This window comes from Lepus europaeus, chromosome 11 (genome assembly GCF_033115175.1).
Source record: "Lepus europaeus isolate LE1 chromosome 11, mLepTim1.pri, whole genome shotgun sequence".
Lineage (NCBI taxonomy): Eukaryota > Metazoa > Chordata > Mammalia > Lagomorpha > Leporidae > Lepus > Lepus europaeus.
Genome location: NC_084837.1, coordinates 51,023,112 through 51,041,450, shown reverse-complemented (window position 1 = coordinate 51,041,450; position 18,339 = coordinate 51,023,112). Strand labels below are relative to the sequence as shown.

The 18,339-nt window shown below is 50.0% G+C and overlaps 2 protein-coding genes across 2 annotated transcripts in view; one reads left to right on the top strand and one right to left on the bottom strand.

Annotated features, from left to right (window-relative positions):
- Positions 1–1,287, top strand: part of RNF212B (ring finger protein 212B) — a 43,594-nt gene extending 42,307 nt beyond the window's left edge. The window contains exon 15 of the mRNA XM_062205433.1: positions 1,222–1,287. Within this exon, the coding sequence (XP_062061417.1) occupies positions 1,222–1,287 (66 nt within the window). The remainder of the gene's footprint in view (positions 1–1,221) is intronic.
- Positions 371–13,172, bottom strand: HOMEZ (homeobox and leucine zipper encoding). The gene is made up of 2 exons (XM_062205432.1): positions 12,978–13,172; positions 371–4,887 (listed from the first exon to the last, which is right to left on the bottom strand). The coding sequence occupies exons 1-2, from the start codon at positions 13,015–13,017 to the stop codon at positions 3,269–3,271; spliced, it is 1,659 nt and encodes a 552-aa protein (XP_062061416.1). The 5' UTR covers positions 13,018–13,172; the 3' UTR covers positions 371–3,268.
- Positions 13,173–18,339: the final 5,167 nt, after the last annotated feature.

Sequence of the window (18,339 nt, the reverse complement as noted above, 5' to 3'; positions counted from 1 at the left end):
TGTTGCCACCGTATTCCAAAATGTCCCTTATTTTCATGCAAGCAGTTAGGTTCTAAGCTTTAAGAGGCAACACTGGGGAGGAAGCATCCCTCCCTAAGGTCCTCGTAAGTGGAAGGATTGACTTAAATTAAAACAGACGTCAGAGACCTGGAGACTGTCTACAAATACATGGCCCCTAATGGTATCTTGATTGAAACAAGCTGTAAAAATCCAAGAGCAAAACAAAACTAAAACCCCTGTAAGACAGTTGAGGAAAATTGAGTGATCAATTGAAACATTTAATTAAAGCATTCCTAATATTGAGGTTGTTAGGTATGATGATAATGTTTTTGTTTTTATTTATTTATTTTTAAAGATTTATTTGACAGTTACAAAGAGAGGTAGACACAGAGAGGAGAGAAAGAGAGGTCTTCCATCTACTGGTTCACTCTCCAAATGGCTGCAATGGCTAGAGTTGAGCTGATCCAAAGCCAAGAGCCAGGAGCTTCTTCCAGGTCTCCCACGCGGGTACAGGGGCCCAAGCACTTGGGCCATCTTCCACCGCTTTCCCAGGCCATAGCAGAGAGCTGGATCAGAAGTGGAGCAGCCAGGACTCGAACCAGCGCCCATATGGGATGCTGGCGCTGCAGACCAGGGCTTTAACCCACTGCACCACAGCGCCGGCACTGATAAAGTTGTTTTTTTTTTTTTTTAATAGCCTTTATGTTCTGTACATACATGCTGAAATATTTATGGATGCGAAATTAAATGATTGGCCATGAGTTAATTGTTGAAGCTGGGTGATGGGTACATGAGTTTGTTGAAATAATCTACTTCAGTATCTTTTCTTTAAATTTCCATTAAAAGCTTTTAAGAATTGTTATTAAAGAAAGTGCCACCTCCTCCAAGGTATTAGAATTCCGTCTCCATGGTAATCATCCCTAGGTGCGGTAGTCATTCCAGATCTTGCAAAACAGTTTGTTGTTGTTGTTGTTGTTGTTTTTTTTTAAATAGCCTTATTATCCTAAGCTATGAAAATGTTCCAGAGAGTTTCATAAGTACCAACAAAGCTTTTGTCAAATGAAATACAGCAAATCTTAAGTTTGGAAAAGTTAGCTATCATGTAATAGAGAAAACCATGGGGGAGCAACAGTGGTGGCTTCTGTATAATGATTTGAGAGGGACTTAGTTGCCCTTTTGTTGCAATAAACACTTATGTCTGCTTTCCTGTTACCTGCTAAGACTCTATACCAACAGAGGCAGATGGGATTAGCCAGGGGGAATGAAGCATGGAGCACTTCGAGATAGAGCATCTTCAAGATCTGGCCTGCCAGCACTACTGAAGGGTGGACTGGAGCATCCTGTACCCACTAGGGGAGATGGCCTCGGATAATGGACCCTCGCTTTGTTTCCTGGTTTCATTCTGCATCTTTTCTCTCTGTCTGTACCCTATACACCCTGTGTTACCTCCCGGGAAAGTGGCCAGGTTTTATGCAAGGCCAGGGCTTTAGGAAAAGTTTTGTATCACTCCCAGAAGACATAATGTAGCTCCCTTCATTTTCTATAACTTCCAACTAAGGTTGTTAAAAACATTCTTGCTATCATGCTTGAGCTGGGGGTGGGGGTAATAAACTCATCAACCATGTTTCATTTCTGGGTTTCATTTTTTAGCTTTGGATGCATTGTTTCACTGCCAGTGTTAACAAGTAACAACTCTGGTCTTTGTCCTCACTGATTACACTTTTCTGTTTACCTGGGTTTCTTCCAGGCCTACTTACTATTAAATGTGTTGATTTTCCTTTGTCAAAGTAGCAGTTGGAGACAGGGTTTCAGCTTACTCAAGCATTTAGATAATAAAATGAAAAGGATACCTTCTTATTGTCTATTGCAACGCTATTGTTACAAGCTCTAGAATGCTGGAACGGCCACATGGAGTCATCTCCAAGACTGTCACTGCTGAAGCCTCAGACATCCTCATCGTTATCACCTGGCGGCTGGGAAGCAGCGTCTGCCTGGTGATAGATGCTAACCTGCTGCCTTTTAAAGTTTTTTATTAAATTGACCTCGTTAATTAAATTCAGTTCACCTCATATGTACACCTGCCCCTTCAAAATATAAAAACATGAATGGATTTGGTTCTATTAATTCCTAAACCATAGAAGTGGCAAAGAGAGAAACAGTTTTATGTTTGGCCTTTTTATTATTCTAGCAATCAGGGGCTTCCAATCTTATTTTTAGATGGTTATTTGCTTTTTATGTGAACCAACCAATGAAAACCATTCTAGAACATCGATAATAAATTCCATGAAAAACAATGGTCCCTTTGTCTCCAAGACAGATCCTTTTAAAGAGAAGGAAAAGCCTCTTTTCTGGACAAAAACTGACCCTATAGCAAAAAGATGAAAATCCAGTCTCTGTCAAGCTGGACAGGAGGTAGTGTCAGGTTTGTAAAACCAAACCTGGAACCTACTTCCATGGAACACCCTTTGACTAGAAAAAACCATCCCTCCTCCAACCCTTACGATTCTGTTTTAAAAGGACTTCTCTCCTAACTCCCACCTCAATAAATATCCAGTCAAAATTATTCTCCACTGTTATTAAACTTTTCCACAAACTCTGTGGGGGAAGATTTACCCTGAGACAAACAGAGAACAGAGAGGGGATTTTGGAAAGAGATAAAAAGTACAAGGCAAAGTGGTCCAGTGTTGGAAATGAGAACATTCCGCTACCTGTGTGATTTCACCGATGAGGCAGGTGAAAGGTAATGTCAGGTGGGCATGAGGAAGAGGAATTATTTGTGATGAGACTGGGACATATTGAGAATCTTAGCTGTCTGACGCATGGACTTGTACTCCGAGAAAAGCAGGATGCAAGGCGGCCTTGAATTCTAGGGGAAATGGTGGGACTGGGGATGCCCTGGAATCAACTGTATCAGGATTGCTTGCTCCTCCTTTGCAGCCCTCCTACTGATGTGGGGCCAGGGTCAGGCCTCTCTGTAGTATACTAAGGGAAAAAAACAGCAGATACAGGAAAGCAAGAGCCGGCCCCCAGCCCATCATTTGGCCAGATCCTTAGTAGTCTTTACCGTGAGGCTGGAGGCCTGGGTTTCCTTTGTGTCCTCTGGTCATCTTCCCTGGCCCACCCTCACTATATGCCCCTCACCCACCCTGAAGAACAGAGAGCTTTTCAGTTCTTTGCCACAAAGTAATTAAAAAGAGGTGATTTCTTTGTTTAAACAGTTACTAAATTGGTTCATCTCCAATCTCCAGCCCCATCCTCCCCTCCCCCCTCAGTCCTGTATGATCACATCATCATCGTCATCGTTGTCCTCGTCATCTTCCTCCTCCTCCTCTTCCTCCCCATCTTCTGGCAATTCTTCTTCCTCCTCTTCCTCTTCGTCTTCATCTAGACAAACTACAACCTCAGCTGGCTCAGGTAATCGAGAGTCAAACCAGTCCCGAACCTGCTGGGTGCTAAGCCTTGATGCCTGACTCAGTTGAGGGATATCACTTTCCCGCAGCTGTTGGTGGGCTGCCCAGTATCTCTCCAGGGGTCGGATATCCGGTGGGGGTGGGGGGATCGGCAGAGGTGGTGTCTCAGCCCATTCATTCAAAGAGCGGGTCGATGGTGGTGGTGTAGGATTGGCCGGGTCTTGGAAACTAGGGGCACCAGGTACTGCATTGTCCCGAAACCATTTTAGTTGCCCATGCTTCAGGGCATAGCGTGTGTCACCAAACCACTGAATGATCTCAGGACGAGGTAAACCAGTGATCTGTTCTAATTTATGGTAATCCTCACGTCGTGCCCATTGGCACTGTAAAAAAAAGGATTTGAGGATAGCCAGCTGCTCTTTGGTTTTGCGTTTAGTCTTTCGCTGGCGTTGCATATCTGGGGAGAGATACTCCATGGGGCCAACCCTACCTGGTACTGAGTTATGCCTTAGCCCTTGGGGCCAGGCTGCCTCCAGATGTGGGGGTAGTGCCTGTTCACTGGGCGACAGTGACTGTGGGACACAGCCCAGTGGCTGCAAGCGTTTAGAGGTGGCAGTGGCTCCATTAGCCAGTACCTGGTAAGAGGAAGAAGAGGTAGAGGAAGGAGGAGGAGTCACCCTAGATGCTGACTCCTCCTTACAACTACTGGCGAGTAATGAGACCGGTGGGGGCTTATCTCTAGCATGTGGCTGGTGGACACCTGTGGAGTGGTTCCAGGAAGCAGTACCCACAGCACGTGGCTGCTCAGGACCCCTACCTGCCTGCTCCTTACAGAGGCTACTGCTTTGAAGATCCTGCCAAAAATCAGATTGATGTGGGAATGCTCCACTGGCAGGTGTCGGCAAGGGCTCCTTTGCTTTCTGGTGACTTAGTGGCAATGGTGGTATCTGAGAGGACTCCTCAGGCTCGACCTTCAGTCCTTTCACCTGAGTGGGCACACTGGGAGTCAAAGGACCTATTCCAAGACCGACTTGTTCCGGGTGTGGCATTGGGGAAGGAGGCACCTCCTCTGGGGGCCGCCCTGCGTGATGAGTGAAAGAGAGAAGGGATTTGAAATGGAGTTGGTCCCGATGATAGACCACGCGGGCCCGAGTCTCTTCTATTTCTTCAGAGGACCAGCTAATGCCACAGCGCAGGCGCTGGGCCATGAACCAGGTCTTGACCTTCTCCATCTGCAGCCCATAACGTAGGCAGAGAAGGGCAATGTCTGCCAGACTGGGGTAGGGAAAGTAGCTGAAGGTTTGCAGCAGGTGTTCATTGCTGTCCAGCTCACTGGTCTGGGCTGCTTGGGTCCATACGAGCTGTAGCTCCTCAGAGATCGGAGGGAGGCAGATGAGACCCGCCGGTGAGCTGTTAAGACTGCTGGCCTGCTTATTAGGAGGCATGGTGCTTTCTGATGTATGCCCTTCAGAGAAAGCTGTAATAGGAAGAGAAACAGCTCAGTCACTGGGGCTCCTTTACTGGGACACGGGGCTCAATTTCTTCCAAACCACTGGCCACCAAACTCTCTGTATCATGAGTTGCTTTTAAAGCACTGCAACACGTTCTCATTTAATTTGCACAACCTTGCAGTCTTCAGGGCCTGCTCTGGTTTATTTCCATTTTCCAAGACAACTGAACTCCATAGAAGTGAAACCACCTCAAGTCACATGACTAGTGAGTATTGTCACCAAAATGAAAATCTGTCTTTAGAGGCTAAGAAGGAAGTCTAGGGGCCAGCACTGTGGTGTAGCGGGTAAAGCAGCCTGCCATCCCATTTGGGCACCAGTTCGAGTCCCAGCTGCTCCACTTCTGTTCCAGCTCTCTGCTGTGGCCTGGGAAAGCAGTAGAAGATGGCCCAAGTCCTTGGGCCCCTGCACCTGCATGGGAGACTCAGAAGAAGCTCCTGGCTCCTGGCTTCGGATCTGGACAGCTCCGGCCATTGTGGCCACCTGGGGAGTGAACCAGAGGATGGAAGACCTCCCCCTAGCCCCCACCTCTGCCTCTCAAATAAATAAAATAAATCTTAAAAAAAAAAAAATTTCATGGCCATATTACCCTGAGCATGCTTGATCTTGTCTGATCTTTTTTTTTTTTTTTTTGGACAGGCAGAGTGGATAGTGAGAGAGAGACAGAGAGAGAAAGGTCTTCCTTTTGCCGTTGGTTCACCCTCCAATGGCCGCTGCATCGCGCTGATCCAATGGCAGGAGCCAGGTGCTTCTCCCGGTCTCCCATGCGGGTGCAGGGCCCAAGCACTTGGACGATCCTACACTGCACTCCCGGGCCACAGTAGAGAGCTGGCCTGGAAGAGGGGCAACCGGGACAGAATCCGGTGCCCCGACTGGGACTAGAACCTGGTGTGCCGGCGCCGCTAGGCAGAGGATTAGCCTATTGAGCCATGCCTGCCAGGAAGACCTTTCTCTGTGTCTCTCTCTCTGTCCACTCTGCATGTCAAAAAGAAAAAAAGAAAGGGGATGTTTTGGCCAGCACTGCTGCTCACTAGGCTAATCCTCTGCCTGCAGCGCCGGTACTCCGGGTTCTAGTCCCGGTTGGGGCGCCAGTTCTGTACCGGTTGCCCCTCTTCCAGTCCAGCTCTCTGCTGTGGCCCGGGAGGGCAGTGGAGGATGGCCCAAGTGCTGGGGCCCTGCACCCGCATGGGAGACCAGGAGGAAGCACCTGGCTCCTGCCTTCGGATCGGTGCAGCGCACCGGCCATGGCAGCCATTTGGGGGTGAACCAACGGATTGAGACCTTTCTCTCTGTCTCTCTCACTGTCCAACTCTGCCTGTCAAAAAAATAATGAAAAATAAAAAAAGAAGAAAGAAAATGTACTCCATTAGAGCCTTTAAAATATTCTTTGTGGGCCGGCGCCGTGGCTTAACAAGCTAATCCTCCACCTTGCGGCGCCAGCACACCGGGTTCTAGTCCCGGTTGGGACTATGCTATGGCCCGGGAAGGCAGTGGAGGATGGCCCAAGTCCTTGGGCCCTGCACCCGCATGGGAGACCGGGAGAAGCACCTGGCTCCTGGCTTCGGATCAGCGAGATGCGCGGGCCGCAGCAGCCACTGGAGGGTGAACCAACAGCAAAAAGGAAGACCTTTCTCTCTGTCTCTCTATCCACTCTGCCTGTCAAAAAATATATATTTTTTTTTTCTGTTACATTTTTATTAATTACTTGAGAGGCAAAGAGACAGAAAGAGAGCTTCCTTCCACTGGTTTATTCCTCAAAGGCTAAGGCTGTGCTAGGTTGAAGCCAGGGGTCAGAAATTCAATCCAGATTTACCACGTGTGTGGCAGGAACCCAAGAACTTGAGCACCTGCTGCCTCCCAGGGTGCAGGAAGTTGGAATCTGGAGCAGAGCTGGGATTCAAACCCAGGCACTGTTTTGGGGTGTGGGGTGCCCCAAGCCATGACTTGACTGCTAGGCCAGATAATGGCCCCTAGAGCCTTTATCTTTCTAATTAGAACTCTGGAAGCAGTCTCCCAACTGTTATGCAGCAAGAGTCACAAACGAAGAGAGAGCCACATACGCAAAAGGAGCAGGATCTCCAAGCCGGCCCTAACTCTTTAGCTCCTAAAAATGTATGAATGCGGAGAGAGAGTTGGGAATCCACCGATGGTTCTCTAGAGGTAGGACAGCACTGTCCTCTGCCCAGCCCCCTCTCACTTCCCCTTCTTGGCATAGGGCTGTTGCAAGGAGAGGAATGACAAGCCTTTAGGACCCAAGCCCACACCAAATGGCTTGCTTCCTTTCCAGCCTGCCGTAGGATAAGAGATAGAGGTCGGAGATTTGGCATAAACGGTGCTCACTCCCCTTGGCTCAGGTCTTGTAGAGAGGGAATGTTTTCCTCCCCCAAGTCAGCCACGGAACAAAGGTTATCCCCTCCCCCAGCCTTTGTCTCTTCCAGTAGCTCAGCCTCCCTCCAGGGAGCCGGGAGAGCTCCCTCAGACACTAACAGCCCCCCCTCCACACAGGGCCAAGGCTTCCTGCTCTTATCTTTTCAGTCCAGCTTTCTCCTCCAGACCAGGAGGCCAGGCTCATTAGAAATTGTAACCAGCTCCTGCAAGCTCCCCGCAGCAGCACGGTGGGCAGAGCCCCTGACTGTGCGGCTTTTTCTGAAATACCTCTCGAGTTATTTCCAGACTGTCCTGTTGACAAATGTAACTCAGTTCCCTCTGCAGGCATGAGAGACCCTTTCGGCGTGTTACCCTTTACCTTAGGGGGAACCCCGTCTGTTGTTTATAAACAACCTGATCTGTAAGGCCAGGGCAGGATTCCTATTTGTAAATGCTACATGATGAACTGAGGAAATCTTCAAGTCCATAACTTAAAATCCTGTGACATCAGGGACTCCATATGCTGCTTTAAAAAACTCAGAAGCGTTATAACGATTGTGACCATTTCCTGTTAACAAGCAGCTCTAACAAACAGAAGGTCATGCAGATCCTATCAGCAACAGAGCCTGAAGAGTGCCCTAAGAGGGTACAGACAGGCAGCATGGCATGGTAGGCAGAAATATGAATTCAGACCTGCTAGTCTGAATCTCAATCAAGCCTCCTACCAGCTCTGTGATCTTGAGGAAAAGCTATTGAACTTAATGAAACTGTTTCCTTGTATGTCAAAAATGGAGAGCGTGTATATCAACAGTTACATATTCTTACAGACCACCTACTATGTGTGAGGTGTTTCCCCAAGCAGCTGGTGGAGATGGGGGGGGGGGGCAGATTTGAGATAAACTGTAGCTGTGCCACTTTCTACAGTGCTACTTGTTCTTGGGCAAGTTACTGAACCTCTCTAAGCCTTAGTTTCTCATCAGAAAAAAAAGCGTCTACCTGGTAAGTTTATGACTAAATGAAAAATGCACTTGACTCTATGCCTAGAACAAAGTAAAGGCTCAGTAAAGCTTTGGTCATCACTTGAGGGCTTCAAGGGATGCACCTGTGTAAGGTAGTTTTCCTGGAAGGTGCGGGGAAAGACTGAATCCTGGGGCTGACACTCGGCACAGCAGTTAAGATACCAGTCGGGATGCCCCATCCCATGTTGGAGTGATTGGGTTTGAGTCCCAGCTCCGCTTCCAATTCTCTAGCCTTCTGCTAATGTGCACCCTGGGAGGCAGCAGGTGATGGTTCAAGAATTGGGTCCCCACCACTCATGTGGGAACCCAGATTCAGTTCCCTGTTCCTGGCTTTAGCCAGGCCTAGCCTCTAACTATTGCAGGCATTTGGGGGAATGAACCAGTGGATGGAAGATCTGTCTTTGTCTCTCTGCCATTCAAATAAAAAACAAAATAAAAAAGATGTTTAAAGAGAATCCTTTAAAATGATTTTGGGAGGCAGACATTTAGCCTAGTGGTTAAGACACCCACGTCCCCTATCAGAGTACCTGGGTTCAAGACTCCAGCTTCCTGCTAGTGCAGATCTGCGGGGACAGTGGCAATAGCTCTAGTAATTAGATTCTTGCCACCCACATGGGAGACCAGGATTGAGTTTCCAGCTCCCTGCTTTGGTCTGGCCCAGTCCTGGCCTTTGCTGGCATTTGGGGAATGAACCAATAGATGTGAAAAACTTCTCTGTCTCAAATTAAAACATAATTAGGGCAGAGGGCAGTGCTGCCACCTGAAATGCAAACATCCCATGTGAGCCACAGTTGGAGTCCCAGTTGCTCCACGCTAATGCACCTGGGAAGGCAGAGGAAGATGACCCAAGTGTTTGGGTCCCTGTCATCCATGTGGGAGATCCAGATGGAGTTACCAGGCTCCTGGCTTCAGCCTGGCCCAGCCTCAGCTGTTGTGGCCATCTGGGGAGTGAACCAGCAGGTGGAAGATCTGTCTCTCCCCCTTTCTGTAACTCTGCCTTTCAAATAAGTAAACAAATATAAAAAAATAATTAAAATCATGGAGTGGATACAGCTGGTTAAGCTGCCACTGGATTCTCCTGCATTCCGTATCAAGTCGTAGCTACTCCACGCTTCCCCAGGAGTCCCTGACCCCCTGCGTCAGCCTGACCTAGCCCCAGCTGTTACAGACATTTACAGACGGAACATATCTCTCTTCCTTCCCCTTTCTCTTTGTCATTCTGCATTTCAAATATATCTTAAAGAACAAATCCCGATTTTCAATGTTCTTACAGAGCCCCAATTCTAGCTAGCAGTGGAGAAAACCTGGGTATTTGTGACTTTAACAGGTTTTATAATTTGGGGTTTGGATATAATTTCAGGGTGCACTTTGCTGTTTTATGAAAGTACGAAAACCACTACTTTCAGAGAATTGCAACCACAATTAGATCCTTTTTGATTGCGGTGGGAACTGCCAACGTGATAGGGCCCCCTTTCTCTTCAGTGCCAGCCAGGCTCACTGTGGACACAGCAACACTGTCTCCATGGCCCTGTGCTAACCACCATTTAGAAATAGTGACCCACCAGGAACACCACCAGATCCAAGCTGGAGAACATGATGGCAACGCCTGACATCTGCTTAACCTTATTTGTGTTCTGCTCTGAAAAACACTGTAACATTTCAGATGTGTGGAAAACGTAGCCTAAGGAATACAGCGGTCCAGTAGGAGGTTAAAGTCTGCCGGATGGGAATGGGAGACAGATACAGTGCTAAGCCTCAAAGGAAACATTTTGCTTTATTCATGTGGTTTGGCAGCCTTCAGATTCTCAGCCTCAGCTTGAGATGTCAGCGTCATGGGCAGCAATGCAAATAACAAATTTGCTGGACTGTGTACATGTAGTTTTCACTTACACGAAACCCACGTTAGGGCAGACTCCCTGAAACACAGTGGTAGGGGGTGGCTGGTACTTCCCTGGAAGTGGCTCCTGAGAATTCTAAGTAGGGCAGACCCTGCAGTAAATCAAAACCACAGTGAAGACACTGCAGTGTTTTGTGGAAAGCTGGAGAAGGATGGACGCCTAGGGCAGGGTGGTGGCGCTGAGTATCCTGAATAATAATTAAGTTTGTATCTTAAAAAAAATAAATAAATAAAAAATGATTTATTTATTTGAAAGGCAGAGCAACAAGGAGAAAGAAAGGGAGCACAGAGAGAGACATTCTGCAGCTGCTGATTCATTCTCTAAATGGCTGTTAACAGCCAGGTCTGGGCCAGGCCAAAGCCAGAAGCCAGGAACTCCATCCTGCTCTCCCATAGTATGGCAGGGGCCCGAGTACCTGGGCCATCTTTCGCTGCTTTCCCAGGCACGTTATCAGGAAACTGGATCTGAAGAACAGCCGGGACCTGAACTGGTGCTCCCATACAGGATGCTGGCCTTATAAGCAGCAGCTTAACCCGCTGTGCTACAATGCTGGCCGCAAGTTCATATCTTTATGAAATATGCCAAAAACGCCACTGCTACCTCAAGTCACTAATAAAAATTTTAGTCAGTAGGAACATCACATCTTCTTCCCCCTTGGACTTTCCGTATCCCGGGCAGGTGGCAGGAAAACGGGCTGTCTTAAAATTCGTTTCCGTGTTCACACAATCCTGGGAAAAAGGGGACTGTAAGCTTTCAGCTTGAGCGTAGGCTTATGGCTAAGGAGGAGATGGCTGAAGTGGGAGACCAGATATGATCCTGTTCAAGTCCTTAAATCTTTATTTAAAGATTGGAAGGACTGCCTGAGAGGTGTTTGGGTGAGACAGCTAGAATGGCTTTAAGGACTCTTTGTGACAATTAGCTTATATATGTCTTAATTTTTGGATCGTGAACCTCAGAGTCAGGTAAGTTATGGGCCCCCAAAGTTGTGCATACCCCTCTGATTGCTAAGGAGTCAAATTAAGAAGCTCTGCCTCATGTCCTCCCAACTGGGCCAGGAATCTGGCTCACCTGACCTACAGGTGGGTTACCCACCAATACCCACAGTGCAATGCCATAACTGTCTGCTTCATTCCATTGTCCTGTGTGCTTGGGCCAGTATTGTGATTCCAAAACTGCTTATGGTTTTTTTGTATAATGATGTAATTTAACATGACACAAATCTATGAAAAAGTACTGCACTGAAAATTGTTCCCATGAAAACAGATGCTCTGGAGAGACATGATACAAAGGGGAGTATTCACATTTCTAAAATTGTTGAATTGGTGGTACTGGTCAAGACAGCAGTAAAAGTGTGGGAAATGGGACTTCAAAAATCTCAAAAGGATTCTGCACTCAGAATGCTTCCAACCTGTCTAAACTCTCACTTCACTTTACAGAAACCAAAACTGGAAATCATAGATGATAAAAATTGTCTGAGCAGGCCGGCACCGTGGCTTAACAGGCTAATCCTCCGCCTTGTGGCGCCAGTACACCGGGTTCTAGTCCCGGTTGGGGCGCCGGATTCTATCCCGGTTGCCCCTCTTCCAGGCCAGCTCTCTGCTATGGCCCGGGAAGGCAGTGGAGGATGGCCCAAGTGCTTGGGCCCTGCACCTGCATGGGAGACCAGGAGAAGCACCTGGCTCCTGGCTTCGCATCAGTGTGGTGCGCCGGCCGCAGCGGCCATTGGAGGGTGAACCAATGGCACAAAGGAAGACCTTCCTCTCTGTCTCTCTCACTATCCACTCTGCCTGTCAAAAAAAAAAAAAAAAAAAAAAAAATTGAGCAGCTCCTCTCAGACTGCACATGCACTGCCTGGGAGCTGAAAAACCAGGCCGGCCTCTTTCCCAGCCGGGTTTAATTGGTCTGGACAGGGGCCCAAGCATCCCTAGTTTTTAAGTTTGCAAGGTGCAGCCGGGTTTGAGAGCAGTAACTTAGAAATGTCAATCACCAGACTTTCACACACACACAGTCTCAGCACTACACCAAAAGATTGGTGAAATGAATGTACTTTTTAATTATGTTTCAGTTATGTATGCATCATTTTTAAAGCCCCCAACTCTGGCTTTCTCAATTGTTGCTCTCTACCTATCCTAATCATAGACGATTAAAAAAAAAAAAAAGCTCTCCTGGTCTGATCTGGGCCCACGTTACCAAATAGGTCTCAGCTTGAATTTTCTTTCAGTTTATTCGTCCCCGACTAGGACGCAACACCAGAAACCTCCGTGGAGTCTGGTGCTTGGTTTCCTGGTTGGTTTTCCGACTACCGCTGGGTACGAGAGTCAAAACCTTTCATTCCCACAGGCCACTGCTCCCCCAAAGTGCGGCCAGGTTCTGTGCGTGTGGGAGGTCGCCAGGAGGTAGTCATGGGGATGGGGGGGGGGGGCTGGGAAGGAAACGTGCCTCCTAGCCTCCATTTCACAGGCAGTCTAGAAGGCTCCAAACTGGGTCAGAGAACAAAAAGTTGCTGCACTTGGGCGATGAGCCCCAGGAGGCAGGCGAATCTAAATCCTCCCCTCGCCAAGGACGTCCCAACCCAGCCTTCCCCTCCTCCCTACACACCCCCCTCACCCTCCCTCAGTTACAACAGGGAACCGAAAAGTCCAGAGGAGAAAGGAGAGAGAACGGGGCGACTTCCAATCCAGAATTCGCCCTCCCCCAGCGCGGGCACGGGGCTCTGGAGGTCGGAGACAGCACACGGGCTGGGAGGGGAAGTCCAAGGGGCTGGGGATCACTCACCGAGGTCCGGCCCGGGCGGCGGCTCCCAGCCTCGCACCATGGGCCGGGGGTAAGGGGGGAAAGAGGGCAGGGGGGCTCCGGGTGGGAGTGGGGTAGCTGCCCGGTGCGGCCTGCTCCGAGCCCACCCGCGCGGACGGCCGGGCCCCGGACGGCATGCCCCCCGCCCCTGAGAGCGCGCCCGTCTAGCCCACCCCAGCTCCAGCGAGTTGGATGCGGGGGGGACGGGTGGGGCGGGCGTCCAGGGCCTGTGCCAAGGTGGCCCGAGCCCTGATTGGTGGACGCAGGAAGGCGGGCCCTGGCGGAAGGCACTAGGCCATGCATTGGCTGCGTCTGTCTCGGCCCAAATCGGCTATTGGCTACGTGGGCCTCGGCAGGGGTCAGCTATTGGGTGTGTGGGGCAGGAACGATGTCCCCCGAGGCCAGGGTGCCGCGAATGGTACCTCCCCGTACCCTCGACCTATTGGCGCCGGACCTTCCGAGTACCCCGAGCCATGTTTCTCCCGAAATCCCCCAAGGAGAGGCGCAGCACTTTGCTGAACTGTCGGGACCGCCAACAACTCCGCATTAGTCGCCTCCTGGAGGAAGCGCTCCTTCAAGACCTTGGCAGCGTCTGCTCTCTGGCCTGCCACTGGCCCGGCCGCCGCCGCGCTCGCCGTGACGAAGCGCCTGCAGCGACCGGGCGCTCGTCGAGGCGCGCCAGCTGTCTTGCCACCCGGAAAGTCTAGGACCTTCGACTGGTGTTCGCGAAGACGACCTGCCGGGGCGGGCACCTGCCTGCCGGGTGCCTCGCAGAGCCTCAGGCTCCCCTCCCCGCCCTGGTAATGGGGACGCAGGGCTCTGCCTCCTCTCTGGGGGATCCCGGCGTTCGCTGTCAAGAGAGAGATGACGATAAAGCGAACTTTGCTGGGATGCCTGTCCTGCACCGCCGGAAGTTTGCGGCCAAAATGTGTGTTTAGAATTCTCCCTCTTCTAAAACTTGAGAATACTTCCCAAAGTGACTCTTGCATATATATTTTTAAGTCTCTTCTTGACTACTTAGGTCACTTAATTAACAGCTTCTACGCGATGACAGTTTGTAATAACTTCAGACTTGTATTCTCACACCTCACCTCTCCACCTCCCTGCATCCCAAGAAACCAACCACCAGTCTCCTCCGTTCCTTCTTCCCTGCTGCACCCTGAGGTCTAGATTCTTTCAGGGTTGCCAGACATCAGAAATACCCCTCCTTCAGTGCTGAGCCTGCTGGATGCGTCTGGCCCTGCCGCCTTCCCCTCTTTTATTTGCTAACGACCTCAACTTTTTTTTTTCTTTTGACAGGCAGAGTGGAGGGAGAGAGAGAGAGAGAAAAGTCTTCCTTTGCCGTTGGTTCACCCTCCAATGGCCACTGCGGCCGGCGCACCGCGCTGATGCGAAGCCAGGAGCCAGGTGCTTCTCCTGGTCTCCCATGTGGGTGCAGGGCCCAAGGACTTAGGCCATCCTCCACTGCCTTCCTGGGCCACAGCAGAGAGGTGGACTGGAAAAGGAGCAACCAGGACAGAACCGGCCCCTGACGGGGACTAGAACCTGGGTGCCCTCGCCGCAGGCGGAGGATTAGCCTAGTGAGCCGCGGCGGCCATGACCTCAACTTTTTTTTTTTTTTTTTTTTTGACAGGCAGCGTGGACAGTGAGAAAGAGAGACAGAGAGAAGGATCTTCCTTTTGCCGTTGGTTCACCCTCCAATGGCTGCCGCGGTTGGCGCGCTGCGGCAGGCGCACCGCGCTGATCCGAAGGCAGGAGCCAGGGGCTTCCCCTGGTCTCCCATGGGGTGCAGGACCCAAGCACTTGGGCCATCCTCCACTGCACTCCCTGGCCACAGCGGAGAGCTGGCCTGGAAGAGTGGCAACCAGGACAGAATCCGGCGCCCTGATCGGGACTAGAACCCTGTGTGCCGGCGCCGCAAGGCGGAGGATTAACCTAGTGAGCTGCGGCACCGGCCTGGAAGAGGGGCAACCGGGACAGAATCCGGTGCCCCGACCGGGACTAGAACCTGGTGTGCCGGCGCAGCAAGGCGGAGGATTAGCCTAGTGAGCCGTGGTGCTGGCCATGACCTCAACTTTTAAGAGCCAGTCCCGCGCCCTTCAAACTAACGCCCGGCAAAAACGTGATAGCGGTAAACAACCGAAAGCCACTCGGCTTCAGGATTAGAAGCGTTTCATGCCTCGGGCTGTGAGCCAGGCTGGTGGCGTGGACAGAGCTTGTCCACAGTCAGGACCGCGGCAGTGCTGAACTGGTGTGTCTGCAGTGAGGGGGGAAGAGTGGGGTATTTCAGGTGTGGGCAGCCCTCAGCGGCCAGTGCAGGGGTCGTTCCCTCACAACCTAAGGAGACTGGATTGACTGGGAAGAATCCGAGCTTGTTTGGCTGGAAGGGAGGCCAGGCAGGAGCTGTCTGTGGGAACTAAGCCCATGAGCCTGTGGTTTGCTAAGTCACTCTGGGCAGTGCTGATCCTGGGCTTGGAATTACAAAAGGTGGGTGACTCCATCACCTCTCTTTCTGAGAAGGACACTCGCTCCCAAGAGTCAGGGGTAGGGGTAGCATTCAAGTTTATGGGGGGGGGTACTCCAAGGAGGATAGAAGAAACTCCCCTGCCTTAGTTCTAAAGTACAGGCTGAACCCTCTATGTGAGTTGAACTCCATGTAGGTCTAGACAGGAGACTGTCCAGCCCACGGGCCATGTGCGGCCCACAACATCATTTGGTCAGGCCCCGCCAAGGCAATCACAGTAGAGACTGGAAATTCAAACTGATAGCAGGCTAATTTTTAAGTTGCTACTTTTGCATGGCCCACAAATGGTGTCATATATATATATATATATATATATATATATATATATATATATATTTCCAAATGGCTCTTGGCAGAAAAAAAAGGTCCCTCACTGCTGTTGAATGTGGAGTGGACTGGGGTGGGCCAGGGTGAGGGGGAGAGGCCTCGGCTGATGGTGAGAGTCCCACGTTTTGCAGGATAGTCCCCTGCCAGCCCTTCCAGGGACTAGCACTGGAGAACGCGATGCCTGTCATCTGTTTTGCACGGCTCAGACATTAGCAAGGCTGATGCTCGCCCTACAGCTGGAGGCCCTGCAGGTGCAGTGTCTCCCTGTCACAGACCTCCGCCACTGGAGGAGCTGCAGCAACACGCCAACATCGTCACAGTTTTTTCTAAAACTTGGGAAAAAAAAAAAAAAAAACCCCAAACTGGAATTGACTGGTATCTCCTTCTTGACTTGACATCTATCACATGTCCCTTTCTCAGGTGTCCACGGAGAAGTGATGGGCACTTGGAGACTGGCTGAGGGAGCTGGGGAGGGATCACGTGTACTTTGGGGTTAGTAGGTATACTTGATGGGTTTTGCAGTTACTTCTGTGAATAGAATAAATTATCCCCAGGTGGATACAGTGTTATGGATTAAACTGTGCCCTCCCAAACTTAGGGTTAATATCCTGTCCCCCAGTACCTCAGAACATAGCTTCATGTGGAGTTAGGTTGTTTCTCGAGGTGATTAAGTTCAGCTGAGATGGATGAATTAGGGTGGGTCCTAACACAGTATGACTGCTGACCTTCCACGAGGAAATCTGGGCACAGACTTGTGGCTGCACAGGCGGAGGGAAGACCATGAGCAGACAGCCTTCCACAATCAAGGACAGAAGCCTTAGGATGCGGTCAGCTCAGCCAGTGCCCTTGTCTTGGACCTCTAGTCTCCAGAACTGAGAAAACAAATTTAGCACACACCCAGGCTCTGCTATTTTTGTATGGCGGCCCTGAAAAATTAACTTACTTATATATTTTAAAAATGTGTATTTACTGCCATTTTATTTGAAAGTCAGAAAGAGAGATCTTCCCTCTGCTGGAACCCTCCTGAAATGCCTGCAATAGCCAGGACTGAGCTAGGCCAAAGCCGGGAGCCCAGAACTCAATCTAGGCTGGCAGGCAACCAAGGACTTGAGCCATCACCCGCTGCCTCCTAGAGTGTGCATTAGCAGGAAGCTGGATTAGGAGTGGAGGAGCCTAGAGGAGCTGGGGCTCCAAACAAGCACTCTGATGCGAGACAGGAGTGTCTCGGCTGCTGACTTAACTTCTGAGCCAAATGCCTGCCTGTATGTTTATTTCCATTTTTTATTTGAAAGGCAGAGATCATCTATCTGCTGGTTCACTTCCCAAATGACCTCAACAGCTAGGGCTGAGACAAGCTGAGACCAGGAGCACAGAACTCAATCCAGGTTTGCCATGTGGGTGGCAAGGATCCAAGCACCTGAACCACCACTGCTGCTACCCAGAGTGTGCATCAGTGAGAAGTTGTGTTGGAAGCACAGTCAGGACTTGAACCAAGCACTCTGATACACGATGCAGATGCCCCCAAGCAGCAACCTAAGCACCGTGCTACAAACATGCCTGCCCCCAAACTAATATTTATAGTTCCCATTATTCTTGATACTATCAATTCAGAATATATGACATTAGCCATTACAAATTCGAAAAGCTCCAAAATTTTATAGGGGTTTTACCAAGTTTGACAAAAAAACTAAACATTTATGAAAGTATCACAAGGCATGGGGGTAAAATTTTTTTAAATTAACAATTCTAAAGTGATCGTGTTAGAAGACTCATAGAAAACATACAATCATTATACGAAAAGGCTATCAAAGACTGTGGCAAAAAAAGTGGAAATATGAATAATTTTAGGCAGATAGTTGGCAGCTTTTTAAAAAATTGTAATTTGTCATTCTGAAAATATCCTGATTTTATTTAATTTTCTTAAAGGGGCTCCAAAAGTTGCATACTTCAGGTACCCAGAAGCGTGGCTCCAGCCCTAGGACTACCAGATGGCCATGGTGAGTCTCTGCCTCCTCAGGGGAACTCTGCTCCAGTGCTCGTGCCCTGTCTCTTAAGAAAGACCAGAGCCGCAGGCAGTGAGGTGCCCCACTACCCAGACCTGCGAGTACTGAGGCTTGGAGATAGAGTGGGGAGAGCGAAAGTTAACACGGAAGGAGTTTGTGGCAGAAGGAGCTCAAACCTACTCCAGAAGACGTGAGGAGTCTGTGAAGGGCTTGGGGCTCTGACTCCAGGAGGAAGCCGTGGAGAGAAGCCCTGGAAAGCCCCGCCTTACCTCTCCGTGGGTGTTTGCTCCTCATACTGACCCTGCCCTTCAGCACTCATAGGGTACACTGAAGAGCGGCGGTCTGGGCAGCAATGACGTCACAGGTCGGCCTTTATGATGTGACGGGGAGCTATCAGGCATTCCGTGCTTGGGGCTTCCCTCTTAGGAATGCTGTCACCGCATTACTTTGTGGGTAGTTGGATTCTCTCATCACTCAGGTGATGTGGGAG